Source organism: Lepidochelys kempii, chromosome 2 (genome assembly GCF_965140265.1).
Source record: "Lepidochelys kempii isolate rLepKem1 chromosome 2, rLepKem1.hap2, whole genome shotgun sequence".
Lineage (NCBI taxonomy): Eukaryota > Metazoa > Chordata > Testudines > Cheloniidae > Lepidochelys > Lepidochelys kempii.
Window position 1 is genome coordinate 145578646 of NC_133257.1, and position 22978 is coordinate 145601623.

The 22978-nt window shown below is 42.9% G+C and overlaps 1 protein-coding gene across 4 annotated transcripts in view; it reads right to left on the minus strand.

Moving 5' to 3' along the window:
* The window catches only part of TENT4A (terminal nucleotidyltransferase 4A), a 148802-nt gene extending 126131 nt beyond the window's left edge, over window positions 1-22671 (minus strand). For 3 of the 4 annotated variants that reach the window (XM_073332402.1, XM_073332400.1, XM_073332399.1), the window contains exons 1-3: window positions 21635-22670; window positions 3378-3501; window positions 552-598 (exon numbers count right to left, since the gene is read on the minus strand). In XM_073332402.1, coding sequence (XP_073188503.1) covers window positions 552-598; window positions 3378-3501; window positions 21635-22401 — 938 coding nt within the window. In that variant the 5' untranslated portion in view covers window positions 22402-22670. Of the gene's footprint in view, window positions 1-551; window positions 599-3377; window positions 3502-21634 lie in introns of all 4 variants that reach the window. The other variant, XM_073332401.1, reaches the window with a different exon arrangement.
* Between the last annotated feature and the right edge of the window lie 307 nt (window positions 22672-22978).

Sequence of the window (22978 nt, forward strand, 5' to 3'; positions counted from 1 at the left end):
TGAATTGCAAAAGATAAATGGCATAATTTCTACAAACTAAATTTCAGTTTTAAAAAGATTTATATATTGGTAAGAGGTAGGGAAATTAATTTTCAATGATTGTCTGTTTAATGATTAATGTTCAATGATTACCTCAGTTATTATATGGCTTAGACAGTAAATATTAGCTATCCCACCAAGTATGAAATATTTCACAATACTGCTCAATTTGTATGGGTAAGTGACATGAATTATCTCAAAGGATAACAAGTGTTATCCCAGAGTGCATCTAGGAGAAGCTTTTTCAATCAAGAGTCAGCAATCAGTGGAGGGTATGGATACTGGCACCAAGAATATTAAAATGTTTATGTACTTCCCAAAGTTCATAGTATGTTCAGTGGTTTTTCCCTGGTTAGGTGGGACATTAGATACAAACTTTGAGTAATGTTTGTTACACTTTCACATTCTGGTTTGCAAATATTTGAAAATAAACCAATTCTCTTCTAGAGGTTTATCACCACTTTCATAAGACAGACCAAAAAGGTTATGTACCAAAGTAACTTGTTACTTACCTAGTTGGAAGGTAAAGCCCTGTACTAAAGCTGCCAAATATCTGAACCTGAAAGGAAAAGTTAAATACTAAAACACATCCTGCAATGATTAATATTAAAGCAAAATGCAGTCAAACAAGTCTTACTGTTAATAGGTCCAGAAAAACATGAGTTTACTTAAACTATTCCTTGAGACTCCATCTGACCAATGTAAACAAATGTTAACCCACCCCAGCTCAAGTTCTCTCAAGTTTAGATTAATACATCATAAAGGAAGAGGTGGTGTGGAGTTAGCCTCACTCTGTCCCCCACCTAACCCACTCAAGTGTTGAGAGAAGTTTGCAGTTTAATACAGTAAGTCTAAAAATGTTAATTTTGATATTATCTTTAGACTTAAAAGTAAGGAGACTTAACAGGAAAGCGTGGTCACTTCTGTTCAGGAAAACCATGCCTAGCACCATAAGCAGCAGAACAAAGACTAGTGCAACCAAGGCCATGCCTACTCCAGAAGCACTTTATGGTAAAGGTATACCAGTATACTACACCAGCAAAGCCCTCCTAGTGTGCTTACAGCTATACTGGCAAAGTTGTACTTTGTACCACTACAGTAAAGCCACCCATTACATGCAAAGTAAGCTATACTTGTAAAAGTGTGGCTTTGCCAGTATTACTGTAAAAACAGTAGCAACTACTGCTATAACAGCTACATCAGACAGAGGTGACTTCTTCACGCCCCTGAGAAACACCATGCCAGCAGAAATCTGTAGTGTAGACCTGGCCTAAGTTATTTATCACATTAACTCTCAACCCCACCTAGAGAGGTTTATGCTAATGAAGAACAATCCCTTCCTTTTAGAAAAGCATAATTGGAGAGTCAGAGGAAAACAGGTCTCAGGGATAGCTTTACTTTTAAATCAGTGATGCTAGAATCTGAAGACAGTAGTAATGAATTTTAAAGACAAAACAAGAGAAGAAGCCAGTCTTGGAATAGATATTTAAAATACCTTGAGCAAAGCAAATACACTAATTCTATAGCCAGTGAACTGTAGAAAGACTTCAAACATCCACATTATAGCTCCATATTTATTGGTTGAAATATGCAAGCCACCCCATTAGAATCTCGAGCAAGGCAAGATTAGATTAGGTGGACCACCGATCTGCTATGGCAATTCCTGGGGTTGAACTAATCAACTGGATATGTTACTGGTTATTTTTGGTAAATGGGGTTACTTCAAATGGGCTTTAAGTGAAACCAATGAAGAACATAGTATCCAAGACCTAACTTTCACCAGGATCTCTTTTGAAACTACTCTAAGGATCATATTTCTTCTGTGTAAAGCTAATTCAGAATGCTGTAGACATGCTGAAAACACAACCAATTTAAACAGACATTAAAAACAAGTTCTTGTCTAATAAGTAGTTTTGTCTAAGTTTTATGCATACACATGAGTATTAAGTAGGAAACACAATACATGAATGCTAACAGTTTAACAGAAACAAAATAAACCACCTATAATGTAAGACTGACTTAGCAAATTCAACTGTTGTATGAAATGTAGTTGTATCTGTGTCAGTCCCAGGATATTGGAAACACAAGGTGTATGGGTAATGTCTCACTCACCAACAGAAGTTGGTCCAATTAAAGATATTACCTTGCCCACCTTGTCATATCAAATTCAGAAGAGTCAACAGCAGTTAAATTTTCTCCATCTGTTTAGAGGGATAATTAACTTAGACAAACAGTAGATGTGTAATACCATTTCTGAGACAAACTTCTCTCAGACATATGCCACTTAACTTTTCCTGCATTCCCTGCCATTACACTAATGTACTTTATATAAAAATGTCTCTCTGCTTCATGTTTGGTCATTTCAGTGGACCATCACAGCTGCAAATAAATCTGATTAAAGGCTGCTTCCTATAAGGCTCACCGATAGTAGGCAAAAGTAACAGCAAAAGGAACTACAAAAGTAAGAACAGTCTTCCAGAAAGGGCTTGTAAAAATGTTACTATTTAAGCTATTGAAAAGCAAAAGAAAGGGACCTAGAATTTTGTCCAAAACATGGCCTCAAGCAATTGAGCATCTCACCTTGGTGTTACTAATTTCCTTCTTTAGGCTTCTTGGTAGAGGTTATACATTGTGATTTAGTTCCTCTGACCTCCTTTTCCCTCAATAATCCTTAAGCATATTTTAGTCATACTTTTGTATCACATTTTCCCCACAGGATATTGATATCCTACTGCTCCCATAATGTAGGAAGATCTGTAGGGATCTTCAAGACATAGTGTATAAAAATTATCTGCCTATCAGTGCTTGGTTTTACATGTTTCTTTTATAGTTTACAATACCAATCCTGCAAAAATTAAAAAGTTCTAAAAAACAAATGTCCAACATTTAGTTAGTGTTGCGAAAGCAAGTCTACACTCTAATATCAGGAATTAAGTTCATATGTCGGTAACCAACTTAATCATAAGCTATTACTCAAGAAATGATACACACAAGAATTTCTTATTTGGATGTAATTTTGCTTTAGTCAGTTTGGCTATTGTTGAAGATTTAGAGAGCAAGATAACTACTAGGCTTCAGCAACCTGAAGCCTAGGTTTGAAATTCTTGTATTAAGCTTCTAACTCCTTTGATTGTGTCAATTAAGAGTAGCTTGTTGTGAGCGCCAGCGCAGCAATGGTTATTACATTGTAATACAAGAGTTGTGACAATTTCATCTTTAAAAAGTTAAATGGAGAGAGAACTCAAAAAAGGTTGCATTAGGAAGACAAAATGTAACTTAAATGAACTCTGTTCTTCAGCGTACTAGTAAATTTGATTTGAAACTTGAGATATACTCACATCAGCTGTAGGCCAAAGATCTTTGATGACAGTCTCTATTCTTTTCACCACTTCTCTTCTCATCGTTGCTTCTTCAGGACGAGGGGACATGAAGTCATAAAAGTCAATTATTTCTTCATGGAGCCTAAAGGTGAGGGTGGGGAATAAAACAGTAGCATCAGCAATGACAGTGGTGACAGAACTTCTCTATCCAATACAAATAAACAAAATGGTTTATACCCCAACACCACATACTTGTATGCATTTTTGTTTTTAAGTCAATTACCTTTCAACCAAAAATCATTTTTAGGAATTAAGTTTTATGATACTACTCTCCAAAAAAAGACCCCTTGTTTCAAAAATAGTTTATTTAAGTTGATGTGTATTTTATCACCTTAATTATGTACGCTAACAGTCTAGACACAAGGTATTGGTACCTTATAGTTTATATAGCCTCCATACATTCAGAACAGAAACATGTATAAGTTTAACAGAAGCAAGTTACAACAAATACTTTTGTTGGTAGACATTCCTATTTCTATTCCCGTTAGCTCACTAATTTAATCCTGATCAACTTTGGCTAGTTATTTATTGCAAAATAATGAGGCGGAAACGGCAAGATGCATAAAATCCTGGGTATTACACAATGGGGTTCTTAAATGGTGAGCTCCACAGAGTTTAAGCTAGTTTTAGTCTTACAGAGATTCTAATTTGTGCATGGGAAATGTAAATTTCTCCTGTACTTGCCTTGTAAATTCGGCTTCTCTAAAGGCATCTAGCAGGATTCTCACCAGGGTGGAAAAGATCAATTAATTACAATTTTTTTTTTTTTAAAAAATCAGATTTTTTTAATTTAAATATGATTTTTTTTTGCTGAAAAGCTTTTTGAGGAAAAAAGCCTAAAGTTTTAATTAACATACATTATAGCTCAAAGATATCTCATCATGGAATAGGGATTATAAATTCTAATTCTATACCATGAGACAATATATTCATATAATGTTTAAGAAAAGTTTTGTAAATGAGTTCCAATAGTTCATGGATTAGGGACCCAATCTTGTAGGTTCCAGAGGCTACTGTATAGATTATTTAGGTTAATCTTTCTATCTATCCAATGGGATTCAGTGCTCAGTCTAGAAGATACTATCGGGGTGCTTAGTTTTGCAGTTCTCAAACTGTTGATTTGTGTCGCCAGAGATAACATGCTTGTTAACAGCGAAAATGTTTTTAAATAAATAATAAATAATATATAAAGGAGAGAAATAACAGACCTCAACCCTATTGTCCCTCTGCAAATTTGAGTACACAGAGTCAATCCCTTACCTCTCTCTAGAAGTGCAAAGCTTCAAAAAGTTAAATAAATAGATGATTGTTGGGGGCGGAATAGATCTGGACACGGAGAAGAAGTCTGGAGATAAATGTGAGAAGGGAGAAACAGGCAGTAGAAACAAAAGTGAAACTGTTTGAGCAGCATATTCCAGAAGTCTTGAGGTCTTTCTGACTGTAGCCTTCATTGATTTGAGATCTACCATACCAGTCTCTCACTAGAAGGGAAAACCTACAATGGCAGCAGGCCGTAAGAGAGACCCAGTTGAGAATATTTTAATGAAGTTCCTCTACCTGTGGGTTAGACAGGCATGAGAGCAAAATGAAAACAGTGCAACAAAGAAATGCAAGGCCTGGTTTCCCGAATGAAACAACATCATGAGAAGTGTTCCTTCTGAGGAGGAAGCTGTGTTGAAGATGATGAAAGGAACATGTCTGAACATGCAGGATCTTCAGGTTGGTAAACTTTTATTTTATACTTCTTTCTTAATGACTGCCTGTCTTCCTTCTGGACTATTCTTGAATTCTCATGTTTAAGCAAAAAATATAGTTGTTACTCTATGGTACTATCATTTTAGATGCAGTTGTGATAAAAAAATAAATAGCTGAAATAGGCAGATCTTCCTTTTATAGTTTCACCTTTAAAGTAGTACTCAGTGTCAGTGAATGCAATGAACCATATTAAATGAGCAGTATGGTAATAATAATTAAATAACTGCACTGACTTATTTTATTTAGGAGAATCCATCCTCAACATACAGGATTCTGAAGACTATCCACCTTCAAGATCACTATCATTTTCTATAGTTTCAGAGTTATCAGCCAACGATAGTGTTTCAGTCACATCATGTATGTCACATAGCCACAGTATATCACCTGTGGCAAAAAGAAAAAAAAAATCTCCATCATTCGGAAACAACCATAGGTAAGTTTGTGTGATAAGAACCAGCAGATTACAAAAAGAGGTAATTGATGGAAAAATTGTCCAGTTTGTTTATGCAACAAACTCTCCTTTTTGTATGATTGAGAACCCACACTTCATTAACATGGTTCAGTCATTAAGACCAGGATACAGACCACCCAACAGAGCAGATGTCGCAGGCAAATTCCTGGATAAAGTGTATGAAAGAGAAATTGAGCAGTGTGAAAAAGGTCTAGAGGATAAAATTGTTAACCTGAGTCTTGATCGGTGGAGCAATGTCCACAACGATCCTGTTGTATGTGCTTGTGTGACAACAGAAGGAAATGTCTTCCTTACAGAAACAACTGATACACCAGGAAATGCACACACAGCAGAATACTTACAAGAAGTACCAGCAAAAGCTATAACAAACTGTGGAAAAAAAATTCAAATGTCTAGTACGCAGCTTTGTCACAGACAACGCTGCAAATGTATTCAAGATGAGAAGAAATTATTTAGAAGAGAGTCCCAAGCTAATAACATATGGTTGCAGTGCTCATTTGATGCATCTCCTAGCCAAAGACTTCAGTGTTCCAGAACTAAAGGCTAATGTTCAAATTGCAAAATATTTCGGTAATAAACACTTTGCAGCAGCTGCTCTGAAAAAAGTGGGAGGAACCAAGCTAACTCTCCCACAAGACGTGCGATGGAACTCAGCAGTGGATGGTTTTGAGCACTATATCAAGAACTGGCCTAATCGGATGACAGTTTGAACAAAATCCTGAAAAATAGATGGCACTGGCACAGCCAAAGTTCTCAACATTGGGCTTAAGAGAAATGTTGAACACATGCCGAATACACCCTGAAGCCTATTTCTGTAGCCTTGAACAAAATGCAGGGAAAAAGCGGTTTTATTGCTGACACTGTTGAAATTTGGAAGGAACTGAGTGAGATCCTAAAGAGAGAAATATGCAATGACAGAGTTAAATTACAAGCATTAAAAAATGAATAGGACAAGCACTACCCCCAGCTCATTTTCTTGCAAATATTCTCAATACTCGGTAGCAGGGTTAAACCTTAACTGCTAAAGAAGAGGAGTTGGCTATGACATGGACATCCAGCAATCATCCTTCCATAATGCCAACTATAATAAACTTCAGAGCCAAGTGTGAACCATTCAAGAAATATGTTTGTTTGCTGATGATATTTTAAAGAAAGTCACACCAGTGAACTGGTGGAAGTCACTTAAGCACTTGGATTCAGAGACTGTTGAAGTGATAATCTCACTTTTAACAGCAGTAGCTTCTTCTGCTGGTGTGGAAAGACAGTTTTCTTCCTTTGGACTAATTCATTCCAAATTGAGAAATCGTTTGGGACCTGAAAAAGCAGGAAAGCTGGTTTTTCTTTTCCAGATTATGAACAAACAGGAAAATGAAGGTGAAGATGACTGAGTTAGCTGCAGAAGCCAGTATTTTAAGTTCCTCATGTTGACCTGGCTGACACAGTCTATTTAATTTTTGTTTTTTTTAAAAAAAATATTTTAACTATTTTAGTTAAACAATTTTAACAAAAACAAACCTGATTTTAAAAACTTTAATCTTTAACTAAATTCAAAAATTCATATGCTTGTTTTGTTAAAATATTATATGTTTGCTGTTGAAGAAAAAAAATCCAGAATACATAACATTGTTGTTTTAGTTAAATAAAACACTTTAAATGTCTGTCTGGTGACGTTCTCCTCCTAATACAGCATGGCAAAAAAATCCTCCAAATATTGATGATTAACCTCTTGAATTGGAGATAGTTCAGCTCCCAATGACTTCATAAATATCTGCTTCAATTACCTTTGGTAAATGAAATAACCAAACAATCATTCATTTTCTAATATAGCTGTAAAACTAATCTGAAAAGTTTTCAAAACAAATCACTTTAAAAATGTATAGTGTGTACCTTCTAAAAATGAAGCCTACATCTATCTCCAAGTTGTGAAGAATATGTATTACGGTTATAAACAACAAGAATGTACTTTTATGTAGAAATCCATTATTAAATTGAGTCTTCCTGGCTAGTGATTTAAATCAAATCCACCCTGATAACAATTTAGCACCAGGTTAATACACCACAAAATGGATAATATGCTTCCATTTAAGATCTTCCTATGTGTTTGTATACTATGCCTCATATAATGGGTCCCTGATTGCAGCTGTTAAGCTCTATTGCAATGCTTATGAAAAAAAGATCATGGCTCTACTGCAAGAAGAGGTGTACACCAATAATTCAACATACCCAAAAACTGAGCTCTTCATCTTACTGCACCCTCTACCACCACACCCTCCTTTCTCCATAACCAACTAGAACATGGCCTCAGTGACTAGGAAGATATTTCTTCACCCAGGCATTTTCTATGACTTTGCCCTCCCTAAACACTCATTCCAAACAAGCATTTTTCCTGTCCACACACCTACAACTCCCCCAAGTCCCCCTCGTTTCATGTTCTTGACTACTGCATCTTCTTTTACAGTCTTTACTATGACCACCAAGTTATTTCTCTCAAGTCTATTCAAAATGCTGCTGCTAACATCTTCTTCCTGGTTCATAGCTCAGAGTGCATCAGTCCTCTCTCGGCCCCTACATGGGCTGCCCCTTCACTTCTGCAAATACAAGTTTGGCTAGGTAAGAATGACAGTAAAGAACCTAATGAGTTACCACCAAATTAAATGCTATCTTTGCTCTACCAGTGTTCCCAGCCTTTCCTACCTACTAATCAGTTTCCCCCTCAGACAGTGTGTGCTTTTTCCCATACCACCTTTTCCCACACACCTGGGAAAGACTCAGACAAAATCTGTTCAGCCACTAACTCGGCACACCTCCTCCAAGTCCCTCTTTAAAATTCACCTCTGCCAAGGCACCTACAAAAAAACAAAAACAAAACTTACCTGCTGATCCTGACAAGGGATGTGGCTAGCTGTGACTGTCCCTTCTTTGCCTTCCTTCCTTCCCCTACTTCATCACTTACTAATTATCCCATTCTCATCGTGTTTCTACCCCCCAAATAATGCATAAGCCAACAAAATATATAACAAGGCTGTACTAACTCTTCACCATATTCAATAACTCACACTATATCCCCATTTCCAACCCCGTTTGCCTTTAAGGGCTATGTCTACACTACCACTTATGTCAACAAACCTTACCTTGCTCAGGGGTGTGAATATTCCACCCTCCCTGAGCAACATACGTTACACCGACATAAGCGCTAATGTGCACAGAGCTATGACGGTGCGAGAGCTTCTCCCACTGACAGTTTCTACCACTCAAAAGGATGGTTTTGCAGATGGAAAAGCTACCGCATTGGCATAGAGAGTCTTCACCACATACGCTGCAGCAGCACAGCTGTATCAGTACAGCTCACAACTGCAGCACTGCAAGTTTAGACATGCCCCTAGACTAGGGCCTAAAAGCATAGGGACTCTGTATAACACAACAGGACCTCACTCCTCATTGGTGTGTCAACATTATCATACCAATGAAGCCATCATGTTAATGAACTGTTGTCCATAGAGTTATTTCTGATTATTCACACTTGTGGAATACACACAACTGTGCTGTTGAGGTCCAGGAAAAGTGCCCTTTGGAATTAAAGTACCCTCTTAAGGCTCTGAATGTTCAGCAGATGTTAAACAGATCATGCAGACCCAAAACTTGAAATTCCTTCAACCAAACCCCAGAGTCCTATGAAAGCAAAATTGAGGCAGAGGGGAAGCTAAGGTAATATGAATATGCAAAAGAAACACCTCAAGAACCAGGGCTGCTGTTAAGTAGTTTTTCTTTAAAGTAGCCTCTACAAGTAAGAATATGCAAACAGTACAATTAGATCAAGGAGGATATATCCCTTACTTAGGTGGCACAGAAGTTGGCACCATTTGGCATTGCAAAGGAGAGTAGCAAAGTAACAGATGTAGGTTGATAAGTAGGGAAGGATAGAGTTAGGCTGGATCTTGAAAGCAGGAACATAAAGCAAAGAAATGGGTATGGTAGAAAAGAAGGAAATAGAGAATTTTAAACAGAGTAACCACGTAGGAAAATGATCTGGACCCAGATCCACGACAGGACTTAGGTGTTACTACACCTAACTTTTAGGTCACTTGCCACAAAATGGAATCTACATCCTGATTTAGGCACTCGGGATCCCTATGTAGTGCTTGGAGATAGGTGCCTAAGAATGGGATCCACAAAAGCCAGCATGCTAAATGGGGAGTCACCTAAGACAATAGAAAAAGCCAAGGAGAAGGATAAAAAGCCTAAGCTACACCCCTCTTAGGGAGTTAAGTACTTAAATCCAAGCAGAAGGGAGGTGCCTACCTCTGCTTGGTATTCTTAGCCATGGAACCTCTCCTGGAGTTCAGCATCCAAGCCATTTTTTTTGCAATAAACGCAGGGGGAAAGGGAGGAGATGGTGATAGCTTCTCTCAACTTTTAGCACTGTGCTCACTGGCATGCAGGAAACCTGGATTCATTTTCCCCACTGATTATGTGGGGAAGGGATTTTACCTTGGTTTTCCAACTCATGGGAGTACCCAAACCACTGGGCTACTGGATATTCTTGCCTGGGTTTCTCGCTCTACTGCTGAAGCTGTTCCACACTGTATAATTAACTAAACATGTATTGGGCCAGAGAGAAATGACTATAGTCCAATGAGTTAGGGAACTCACCTGAGAGGTAGGACACGCAAGTTCAAATCCCTTCTCCACATTAGGCAGAGTGGGGAACAGTACCCAGGTATCCCACATCCTGAATACTCTAATCAATGGGCTAAAGCTTCCTGGGGAGCAACTCCCTACCCCCATCCACCCTGCTATCATGGGGGGTTAGGCACGCTCTAACAACACCTACCATAATCAGGCCCTGCAGGCAAAATAAGCAGGGAGACCCTAGTGTGAGGATGCCCCTGGGGCTGAAGTGGAGACTGAGGTGGTTGCACATGTGCTCGCTGGCAAGAACACAAGCATCTAGGGATTTTTGGCACTTCTAGGGTTGGGCGGCAGCTGAGCAAAGGTTTTGGGGATTTCACAAGCGCCTAAAGATTGGACATAGACATCTTAAATGGCAAGTAAGCACTTAAGTCCTTCTATGGATCTGGCCCCTTAGCAATTGTGCCTCAAGCAAACTGGAGAGATGTCAGGGAAGCCAAGATGAGGTCAGAGTAATCAAAATAGGAAATTAAGGTCTGACACAAATTTCAACAGTATAAAAATGGAGAGAACGGTAGTCATCTTGGAAGTGGTAATATGTGGGGAGAGGAAGGAACCTAATAACTCCTGGGTTACTAAACTAAGTGACAGCAGAGATGGTATGTTCCAACACTGGCAGAACTGGCTTTAGAGAGAAGAGGTTTTGGGAAGAAGATTAAATAATAATAAATTAAAAAAGCCATAAGGTTTTAGCTTAATATGTCATATGAGACAAGGTGGGTGAGATAATCTTTTATTTGGCCAACTTCAGCTGATGACAGATACAAGCTTTTGAGCTACACAGAGCTCTGAAGAAGCAACTGAAGAGCTCTGTGTAGCTCAAAAGCTTGTCTTATGCCAATAGAAGTTGGCCCAATAAAAGATTGCCTCACGCACCTTGCCACATTAAAAGGTTGTCAAAGACAGACTAAAATGTGGGATGAATTGGAAGGAGATAAATTGAAGTGCAAAGATAGATTTGAGTGCTCAGACATGGACTTCTAGTCTAATTCAAATGACTAGAGCATAATGTAAATTTAGTTTCTGGAGGAATTAAGTAGTAAATTAAAGTCAGAGTTAGAGTTTAAAAGAACCTTAGTTCTTTGTTCGCTTAAATTTAAACTAAACACTTATATTTACTATTGGATTGTGTAAACAGCATTAAATCTTTAAAATCCACACCTACTAAAATCAGTTCACCATTCAGAAGACAGGGACTCTGAAAAGCAAATTGATTTATTCATTCAAGTTTACTCTTTCTTGCAGCAGATACCATCAAAGTCTGGCACTAAAATTATTAATAAGGAAACAATGAGCCAATTTGTTAACATGTTACAAGAGAATCGTTCTAACTGGGACATCTTGTGGAGAGCGTATCATCCTACTTTCACTTCTAGATAAAGCAAAAAGACCATTTTAAATCTCTACAGACACTTTAAAGATTAAATTCTGTGAACTGTCAACATATTTTATCTATTAATGCATTAGAATACAAGATCTTAAGATTCAACAGCTGTTTAAACATTACATAACCCTTTGGCACTGGCCAAGTGTGTCCTATGAAAGTGAAGTTTTTGCTACTACTGTCCTGAGCATATCTTAATGGTATTAAAAGGCAGAATTGCCCTTGGGCACATCCCAATAAAGTGATTCTCAGTTAGGCATTTCTCTATTAAGTGGCATATATTGTATTGTTTCTCCACAATTGTAGTAACGGCTGAAAGTAACAATATCAAATATGAAGGCACATGGGAAACTGTGTAAAGAATTCTTCCGCTATTGCCATATGAGTCAGTTGAAGATCTGGAATTAGAAAGATATGCTTCCATCCTTCTCCTCACCCCACCCCATCCTGACACACTCTGGACACCGAACCACTCTGGAAAAGGGAGAAGGCAAACATTGATCAACCTCAGGCAAAGGATATCAGTATCTTAAATCAGAAAGCTGTTTTTAAGTAGAAATGAATTAGTGAAGAAAAAAGTTGAACCTTGATCTAAAATGGATAGGAGACAACGCTCCATACTGGTTTGTTACATCAATTGCTTTTAATCCTATTAGAGCATATTGTACCAACTGCTTGGATAGGATTGCTTTAGAGTAGTTAGTATGCGTAGATTCCAGTCAGGTGGTGCAGAACTGATGCTCTTGGGCCTCCCGCCCAAAAGGGTCCTAGAGCCTGGGCTCTAGCCCCAGTCCAGAAGTCTACACAACAATGAAACTGCCTACAGCCTGAGCCCAGCAAGTCCAAGTTAGCTGGAAGGGGACAGCCATGGGTTTTTCTTTGTTGTACAGACATATCCTGAAGAGCAACACATCCTTAGGAATGAAGTTAGGCCATAATCTGACAGAACTTAAATATGTGCATAACATGCAGCACCTGAGTATCCCCACTGAAACTAATGCTTTGCCAGAATGGGACCTTAGTGAATGACATGGCTAAGTATATGACACTGTATAGTCACCTGACTAGAATTGAAATTGTTACAGACAGTAGATCAGAAGGGCAATGGGAGTGGAGGCTCCAGCATGGTAATGGGGATCCACTGGCAGCACAGAGGTGGAGGAGGGTGGGGATCACCCTGCAGCCCCCTTCCCCTCCCCCAGGACACAGGCTTGGCAGTGCAGCTGCACCCAACCCTGACACAGCACAAGGGCCGGGCCTACCCCAGAAACATCCCAGGGCCCTGCCCCTCCACATAGGGTGCACCACAATAGCGAGGACAGTCTTCCACCCCTGCCCCCCCACACTCCAATCCAGGTGTGCCGCAAGTGTGGGGTAAGAAAGTTCTGTGGGGGGCAATCTGGGTGTGGGCAAGTCAGTGGGGGAGCAGGAATCTGAATACGCAGGGATTTGTTGGAAGGTTCTGGGTACAGGGGAATGGGACTCTGCAGGGGGAAGGGGAAGGAAAAGGGGTGTCCAGGTGAAGGTGGCTGGGGCTCAGAGGGAGCGTCTGGGTGCAAAATGTTGGGGCTTAGTGGGGTTGGGGCTCGAGTGCAGGGCTCAGTGCACTCCCCATACAGTGACCCCTCTCCCTACAGCTGAGGATCAAGGGGGGCAGGAAGTGGGGGGGTGGAGCTTACTGCAGTCGGGGGAGGTTTCTGGGGGTGGGTCTGACACACTGGGTCTGGAGCCTGGCACACTTTAGGAGCTACCGGCCAGGGAACCCCTAGCACACCGCAATAGCGAGCCAAAGGGACAGTCTCTCACATGCACACCCAGCCAGCCCTGCCTCCCAAAGCAGTGATTTACATTTCCCCTGGCTGCTCCTGACACCAGAAGCAGACACATGCTTCGGACCACTGCCCAGGAGGGGCATGTGAATCATTTGTTCTGCGGGGATTGAGTAAAATAAGCAGGGAACATTAATTCTACACTTGTGCAGAATTCTTCCAAGACTAATACTGGTTGAGAAAATTGTTAATAGGTTTGAGGAAAAGCACTGGTGGTTCTTGTCTATTCAGTAGCTGCTTTCCATTTACTAAAGCAAAGCCTATAAAAGCAGACAGTAACTTAGTGCCTGTTTTAAACTACAAGCCAAAATATGTAGGCTTAGGCTTCAAAAGTGGTCCAAAGCAGCTTTTTCTCAGCTCCAAAGTTGCAGCTTTTGTTTCTAGGCACCATGGTGATCCTTGTTTTCATGACTTCTAGGCTAGACTACCACCACAGCCTCTACCAGGGGCTTCAATTATCTACGTTTTATAAAGTTAAATAAAATGACTTGAAAACTAGTTGTAGATTGTTACCATTGCATTGTGCAAAAGCTGAGTTTCTCACATGCTTATGAAGGGCAGGACTCGGTGATTCTGAACTTAACTGGTTAACTTCAATGCACTAGACAGGTTTTCAAACTTTTTTTCTGGCGACTCAGTTGAAGAAAATTGTTGATGCCCATGACCAAACGGAGCTGAGGATGAGGGGTTTGGGATGTTGGAGGGAGCCCTGCCTGGGCTGGGGCAGGGTGTGGGAGGGGGTCAGGGCTCTGGGTGGGGCTGAGGGGTTTGGGGTACAGAAGGGGGCTCCAGGTTTGGGGGTACTCAGGCCTGGGGCAGTGGTGCAGGAGGAGATTAGGACTCTGGGCTGGGGGTGCAGGCTCTGGGATGGGGCCAGGGATGAGGGGGCTGGGGTGCAAGAAGGGGCTCCTTGGGATTGGGGCACGGGGTTACCACCAGCAGCTCCCGGTCAGCAGTGCAGCCAGGGTGCAGTGGCAGGCTTCCTGCCTGTCCTGGCACTGCGAACTGCGCTGCATTCCGGAAGTGGCCAGCAAGCCCAGATCCTAGCTGGAGGGGTGGAGACGTGCACGCAGCTCCACACAGCTCTTGCCCGCAGGCACCAACATCCCCAGCTCCCCTGGAGTGTGGAGCCGGTGCTCAGGGCGGGGACAGTGCATGGAGCCCCATGGCCCCCTGCCTACAAGCTGGGCCTGCCACTGTCTGCTTCTGGGTAGGGACTACTAGTTTTACTACTATTTTTTACTGCCCGGCCACCAGGGTCCCTGGGGGCTGGGCAAGGCGACTCAGTGCCTTGCATTCCGTGACCCAGTACTGGGTTGCGACCCAAACCTTGAAAACCACTGCACTAGAGGCCTCATAATGCCTTAAACAGTAGGAGACTAACCTATGTAAGGAATCACCTTCCTCCTGTCAATAGTATTTGGACAATTTGATCATCCTCACAGAAGGTACCAAGGCAGACTCTTCAGCTGAAGGCCTCATGACTCTGGAGTGTACTCACAAGAAAAGGAATATTGGGACACCTTCCGCATGATGCTGAAGATTTTCTTTTTGAATTTATATGTTTGAGGGGTAAGTAAATAGACTTTTAGGCCCTATCTATTTTTTAATTTTTTAACTTTTCTGATTAACTTAATTCCCTTAACTTAATTAAGTTAACGCCTCTAGGCCTTGCCATGTAATATTTTAAGTTAACGCTGAAACATCCAAGTTGTCTGACTAGAACACTGCAATCTGAGAAATGCAACTGAATATTTTTACAAGCTTTAGTTAGGCCAATTTACTGTAAACTTTATATGAGTTCTCTTTAAAACACAAGTTTGATAAATGGCACAAGTAAATCCTATTAAATGCAAACCAATGAAGTGTAAGAGTAGATGATTAAAATAGTAAAATAGAAAACCGGACACTTTCTCCATCACCAGAACTTCAATGTCATCAACAGAAGTTCTTACAATGTTACAAGTAAGTTTTCTGGAACTCTTACACTTAAATTCTGATCTTACTGGTTAACCAGCAATCCTTAAATGACCAATGACTACCATTATAAATAGGGCCCTACCAAATTCACAGTCCATTTTAGTCAATTTCACGGTCATAGGATTTTTAAAATGATAGATTTCATGATTTCAGCTATTTAAATCTGAAATTTCAGTGTTGTAACTGTAGGGGTCCTGACACAAAAAGGAGTTGTGGGGCAGCGGCAAAGTTATTGGGAGAAGAGGGGGGGAGAAAGGGGCGGATTTGCGGTACTGCTTCCCTTACTTCTGTGCTGCTGCCTTCAGAGATGAGAAGCTGGAGAGGGGTGGCTGCTGACTGAGGGCCCAGCTCTGGAGGCAGTAGCACAGAAGAAAAGGTGGCAATACCATGCCATGCCATGCCATCCTTACTCTGTGCATCAGCAGCAGCACAGAAGTAAGGGTGGCATGGCATGGTATTGCCACCTTTAATTCTGCACAGCTGCTAGCAGGGCGCCACCTTCAGATTTGGGAAACGCCCCCAATTTGAGAAATGCTGGTCTCCCCTGTGAAATCTGTATTGTATAAGGTAAAAGCACACACAAAAAAACAGATTTCATGGGAGGAGACCAGATTTCACTGTCCGTGACACGTTTTTCATGGCTGTGAATTTGGTAAGGCCCCAATTATAAACAGTTAAAAATAATAATGTAGTGGCATCTGAATTAATAGAACCTTACCTAATGAGTCTCTCTTTCCAATAAGGAGTGGCAGAGTACGCTGAAAGGCTTTTTCTTGAAAAGAAAAGGAGTACTTGTGGCACCTTAGAGACTAACCAATTTATTTGAGCATAAGCTTTCGTGAGCTACAGCTCACTTCATCAGATGCATACTGTGGAAAGTATAGAAGATCTTTTTATACCCATTTTTTCATGCTTTGTGTGTATAAAAAGATCTTCTATACTTTCCACAGTATGCATCCGATGAAGTGAGCTATAGCTCACGAAAGCTTATGCTCAAATAAATTGGTTAGTCTCTAAGATGCCACAAGTACTCCTTTTCTTTTTGCGAATACAGACTAACACGGCTGTTACTCTGAAACCTGGCTTTTTCTTGGGCAGTCTACTAGATCTTTTTCAGCCTGGTGAGAACATTATGCCTATCCTTATATATATGCCTAAGCTTATAAATGAAAGCATCAAATGTTAATTTTAAAAGAGCAACTATGAAATTGCAAGAATTGTTGCTAGGCATTTGCTACTTTTCAGTTACTAGTAATGAGATTATTCCAATTACAATACATGGACATAAATTCAAAATTTCAGACCATGTTTAAGTTACTTTAGTTTTAGTGTTTACATTTCATTGTATTGTTTCATAAATTGAATATAGTTGTGTACTGCTTTTCACCAGACTTGTGGCTGCATCACTTGCAGTGATTCCATTCTCCATTTATGAAAACAAACATGAACTAGGCAGATTGGATGTTCAATATTTATATAGTAAAATGCTATTATTCTCCAAATAGGTCCAGTCTATCACTGCAATGCTTTAAAGAGATTAAAGGACAAATTGTACCTTCAGATACTTAGAATGCAACACACACTGAATTCAATAGCTTTGTCTACACAGCAAATGTTAGTACGGTCTTACAGCCTCTGTCACCAATGGTGCAGCTGCACCGATCTTGGCAACCATGTAAACAACAATAGAGAAAGGGTTCAGATATTTTTTCACTTGGGCAGTATTTTTATCGTACTGGTAAAAATACTTGATTTCCATCTGCACTAGACTTTAGAACCAGCCCTAATCCACTCTTGCTGTAAGACAAATACAGTAAAAGCTCTTTTATCCAACACTTCAACCAGCAAGCTCTATAAACCAGCATTTCCGATCTGCACTAAAAGTCTGGTTTATAGTGCAGTTGGTGCGGGGCCGGCAGGGGGCTGGGGCGTGGGAGGAGCGGCACATCACGCTCTGGGAGGGAGCTTGGGGTAGAGGATTGGGGTGTAGGAGGGGCTCAGGGTGCCGGATGGTGGGGAGGGGCGCTCCAGCAGCTCCCCATACCAGCTGTTGCTGGCAGAGGCGCGGCCAGGAGGCTCTGCAGGCAAGCTGCCTCCATCCCACCTCCCTGAGCACAGACTCTGCGGCTCCCAGCCCATTGGCCGAGAACCGCAGCCAATGGGAGCTGCGGGGGGCGGTGCAGACAGAGGCAGCATGCCTGCTTGCAGAGCTGCCTAGCTGCGCCTCCGCCGGGAGCAACAGGGACAGGGAGCCACCGAAGGTGAGCACTCCCCCCCCCCGCACATCTGGCACCCCGAGCCCCCTCCCAGACCCAAACTCCCTCCTAGAGCCCATGACACACTGCCCGTGACCCATATCCCCCCACACACTCCATACTCCTCCCTCTGAGTTAACCCACATTTTTAATTTACCAGCACCCCCACTTGCCCCAGCATGCCAGTTAAAAAAAAAAAAAAAAGCTTTTACTGTAGTGGTTTCTCTATTTACAAGGAGAGTTGACCGCCTGTCAAAGAACTATTCCTAGTTAAAAAATTATGTTGATAGAAGTTAACAAGTTTTTATAGACATCCTATATTACATGAATATGACTATTCAAATCTGTGGAATGCCTACTTACATGCATAGTATTCACAGTACTGGTAAGTCTGAAGAGACAGACACAAAGGATGTTAGAATATATCTCACCCATCCTTTCAAGAATCAGTGTCAACTTAACAAGGTTCTTCCAAAAAAACCACACACTCCCACAAGGAATAAAAGTGAATTACCCAGAAGAGAGGGAAAGAAGAGTATAAGGCAGTTAACACTAAGGCCTTGGCTACACTTACAGATGTACAGCGCTGTGAGTTAAACCCGCCTTCGCACAGCTGAATAGGGAAAGCGCTGCAGTCTGTCCACACCGACAGCTGAGAGCGCACTGTCGTGGCCACATATGCAGCTGCATTGGGAGCTGTGCATTATGGGCAGCTATCCCAGCATTCAAGTGGCTGCAATGTGCTTTTCAAATGGAGGGGTGGGGGGTGGAGTGTGACAGGGAGCGTGAGGGGAGAGAGACTGGGTTTTTGGGGTACCAAGTGTGTCAACACACTGTCTCGTAAGTACAGACATTCCCCCCCACACACACTCACTGAAAGCAAATGGCACAGATGAGATAAGCAGCCACTTTTTTTTGTCATAGATGAGATAAGCAGCCACTCCTGGAAACAAACCCCAATTCTTCCCCCTCCCCCCCCTCAAGTGAACATTAGCTGTCCCCTGACTGCCTCTCACACATTCAAAGAAAACAGTAGCTGTTTGATAAGCAGCCCCTGAAAGGAAGCTCTGAAAGGGCACTTCCGCATCCGGAGTTCACAAAACAAGACAGGATGCTTCAGTTAAAAGGATTATGGGGAGTTTCCGGAGGACAATCAGTGCATAATAACGTAACTCCCCATTTACACTGGAGCATCTCCACCAATGAGCAATAGCTGTTAATCCTCTTGGGAAGGTGGAGTACCAGGAGCACTCCAGCCAGGGAGTCAGAGCACTCTACCAGTGTGGACGGGAAGTAAGGTAGAGCACTCTGGGAGGCTTTATTGCGGTATAACGTGCAAGTGTAGCTAAAGCCTGAGGGTATGTCTACAGTGCAAAAATTCTGCAAGTGTAAGTTTCACTGGTGTTAGGGAACCACTGAAAGTAAAGCGCTGGTTTGTGTACTCACTTAATTCCTCAAGCATCAGACTGTGTTTACATTAGCAGCACTTCCATCCGCTCTAGGTCAGCTATCCCACAGTGCAGCTCTCTCCATTTTGAGGATGGGTCTTGTGGAAAGTGGCGGTGGTGGTGGGGGGGAATCATCATGGGGCATCGTGGTCCTTGCACAGCCTCCTCTCCCGGAACACTGATCAGCTCCAGTAGCTCAGCACTGCTCCAAGCAGGGGACCCTATGCTCAGTGGAGCAGGCATTGTCAACTGGCCAGATAAGTGAGCACTTGCCAAGAAAACAGGAAGGGGAGTTTCAAAGTTCCCGGGGCTCTATGGAGGAAGGAGTGAATGTCTGTTTACCTGGCATCAGAGCACCAGAACTGCTGGCCAGAGTGGTCACCTAGGCACTATGGGATATCCTCCAGCGGCTAAAAGCTATGTAAACAGGAAGGACATGTCTTCACTTGCACAGGACCACAAAAGCATCACTGGTAAGAAGTGCACACCTCTCGTGGAAGTGGTTTTCTTTTTGTGGTGAAACTTCGGCGTTTCACCACAAAAAGTCATTGGCGAGTGTGGATGTTCCCACAGTTTTTCACAAAAAAGGACTTTTTCTGCTTTAAACGGCAAGTGTAGACATGCCCGAAGACAGAAAACATTTAAATGGTGAGACTGAGTAAAAAGAAATACTGAAATAGAAGCTAATTGCATTTTCAATGTGAAGAAAGTCTGAACTAAACCCAAAGCTCTAACACAGAACACAACTGAATACTTTCTGAAACACCCTTATCTGTTTTCAGTGCATGCAATGAATTTTTATTTTTCAAGTGTCAGTGTGGGTGGTACAGAGGAAGAACATGTTTTAGTAACATTGATAAACATCATTCAGTAGAAATCTAAAATTGGCCCAGAAAATTAAATAAGTGAAACTATTTCAATTTAATTAAGTTGTATGGTTCTTCTCTAAAGTTACAAGAAATAACACTCCTAAGGTTGTCCTTTCACAATTTTTGACAAGCACTATAGCACTATGAGAACCTCCTACTTTGAGTCATAGTATCATCAGGTTAGAAGGAACCCTGAGCTATCTAGTCCAACCCCCTGCCAAGATGCATAATTTGTTGAGTCATAACACAACCAAGGAAATGTTATTCTTGCTGCTAGATTAATTTGATCTTGCTAACTTTACTAATGAGTAATCTTTTGTACCTCTAGAAATTGCATTCAGCCACCCCTTCCTTGTCTCTCATTGTATATTAACCACAATAAGAGACATTTATCTATTTTCTAAATCTTCTGTAAAAATGAATTGCATCTGTTACTTCTATCTACATTCAACAGCTCTGGATTTCATACATTCCAAAAGTAAGTTTATGAAAGACTATTCATTCCCTTTCTCCGAAGCTGATATGAAAAAAGTGTGTTCAGAAAAAATGTATGTATTTGTACAAAAAGTATTGATGGGAGAGAAGGAAAGCTGAGTAAATGAAGTGAAAGATTAATTTATGTGCATTGTATACTTTAATTCAACAGGTAACTGGGCTCAGTGCAAGGGTAACTAGGTGAAATTCTACAGCTAGTTATGCAGGAGCCCAGAAGATCGAATGGTCCCTTTCTTGCCTTAAAACCTATCAATGGCAATATCAACCTATTAAGAGAAATATGCATTATGGAGTAGTAGAGACTTCTCTAGCTAAAGTGTTTTCCTATTTTTGAAGGGGGAAAAAAAAAAAGAGAACTCCATTCAAACATTCATCAATTCAACTGTTCAAGCAATATAATGAATTATTTTATATAATCTACAATTGTTGTTCATAACTCAGAATTGCTTTTCAAATCATTCAGTACACTGCCATTATTTCCTTACAATGCACCTTTAATCCAAAACTGGGTTTGACATGACATTTCAATCTCAACCTTTCCCTTCATGGATTTGGAAAACGGGGCCCAGCTTCTACTGTGACAGTTCTTCTGGTTGGCTGCCAATACGCAGGTTGGCTGCCAATGCCCACTCTACAATATTCATGTCTGTGGCCAAAGAAGGCCATACAAATTTAATTCTGCCTCCTCTCAGGGGCTGTCCTGCCAGCATGGAGCTCCTCAAATCCGTATAATCGCAATACAGGGCCCAAAACAGTAATTTATGTAAATGCTTTTTATAAGAGGTTCATTTAATCCTCCTGCCCTTTTACTATTTTTACAGCCGGCTCGGAGCCCGCTCCAGACTAGTTTGTGCCTCCCACTCCTACCCCTGGCAGGAGCCAACACTCTTCTCTCTTCCCCCCGAATTGGTTACAACAGGGGAAGAGGCCATTTCCTACAGTTTATGGCGACAAGAGGCAGAGCCCCGTTTCTCCACCACTCCAGGCTCTCCCCTCCTAGGGGGGCTGCTGATCCCCTCCCCCGGATGGGGGTACTCACCCCTGTACCCCCGAGCTGTATTGCCTGGTTTTCCAGGGTGTGCCGGGGCTCTGCGGCGCTGTCTGTGGCGGCTGCCGAAGCGCCTGCTGGCGGGGACAGTTATTCAGCGCAGCCCCCCGACTGCCGGATAGCAGGTAATTCATCCCATACGTGCTAGCTTTATTCTCCCGTTTCCTGCGGCCCGGGTGATACTGATGCTGCTGCTGCGGGGAGGCGGGCGGAGGTTGGTGCGGGCTGCTCGCCGCGGGCTGCGGGGGCTGGTGCGCGGGGCGCTGGCTACTCACTTTGCTCTCGTTGAAGTTAAAAAACTCCCCGGGTCCAGCCCCGCTACCGCGAGCCCCGGCCCGGCCGCACGAGGAGCCGCTGCTGCAGGAGCCCGAGGAGGAGAAGCCGGGGCTCTCGGTGCCCGATTCTACAGAGGAGCAAGAGGACGAGGAGGATACGGAGGGGGATTTCTGCAGCCGCCTCCCTCCCTCGCTGCTGCGCCCCGCGGAGCCGGCGGCGGGGACCAGCCCGGTCAGCAGGTCCGGGGGAGAGAGTGAGGGCGGCGGGGAGCAGCACAGGCCGCCGCCCCCGAGCGGCCCAAGCCTGGCGTGGCTGCAGGCGGTGGGCGGGGAGGCGACGGGGTCCAGCGCCGGGGAGTTGAGGCAGAGGTAATGAGGGAAGCCACGGCCACCCGCGCCCTGCGAGGTCTCCCAGATCTGCATCCACAGCGCATTGGCGGGGCCTTTCTGCTCGGGCTGAATCCAGGCCACGCGGGGATCCATCCACCCCGCCCGCGCCCCCGGCCGGCCCCGCTCACCGCGGCTCCTCTGCCCGGCGCCGGGTCCGGAGCGGCGCTAGACACGCGCCGCGGGCAGCGGCATTGGCAGGGAACGGGAGGGAGGCTCGGCAGGGAGAGCCCGGCTCTGGCGCCCCGTGCCCGGGAGAGGGGAGGCCGCGCGGAACGGCCCGGCCCGGCTTTGCCTGAAGCGCGGCGGTCGCTGTCCTAATGTGGCGTCCCCTCGCCGGAGCCAGAACCAGTAGTGCGCATGCGCAGCAGATTTTAAACCTTCACTGGATACGGCCGCCCTGGCAACCGACCATGCGCACTGGGAGCAGCGCTGCCTCGCTGAGGGAGGTGGCTCGGAACGTTCCTTCAGCATCTCCCCGCGCGCTCCCGGCGCGTGGAATTTTGGAACTGTTCAGAAAATCCGAGGGTCTTTGCCCCACTACGCTTGCGCACTGCCGCGTGGAACTTTATGTAGCTCCGGAGGGAGTCCGGCCTGTCGTGCTGCTGCTGCGGGGTTTCCTCTGCTCCAGCCGTGGGCTCCCCTGACTCCCTGAGGGGCAGCGGTGTGGCGC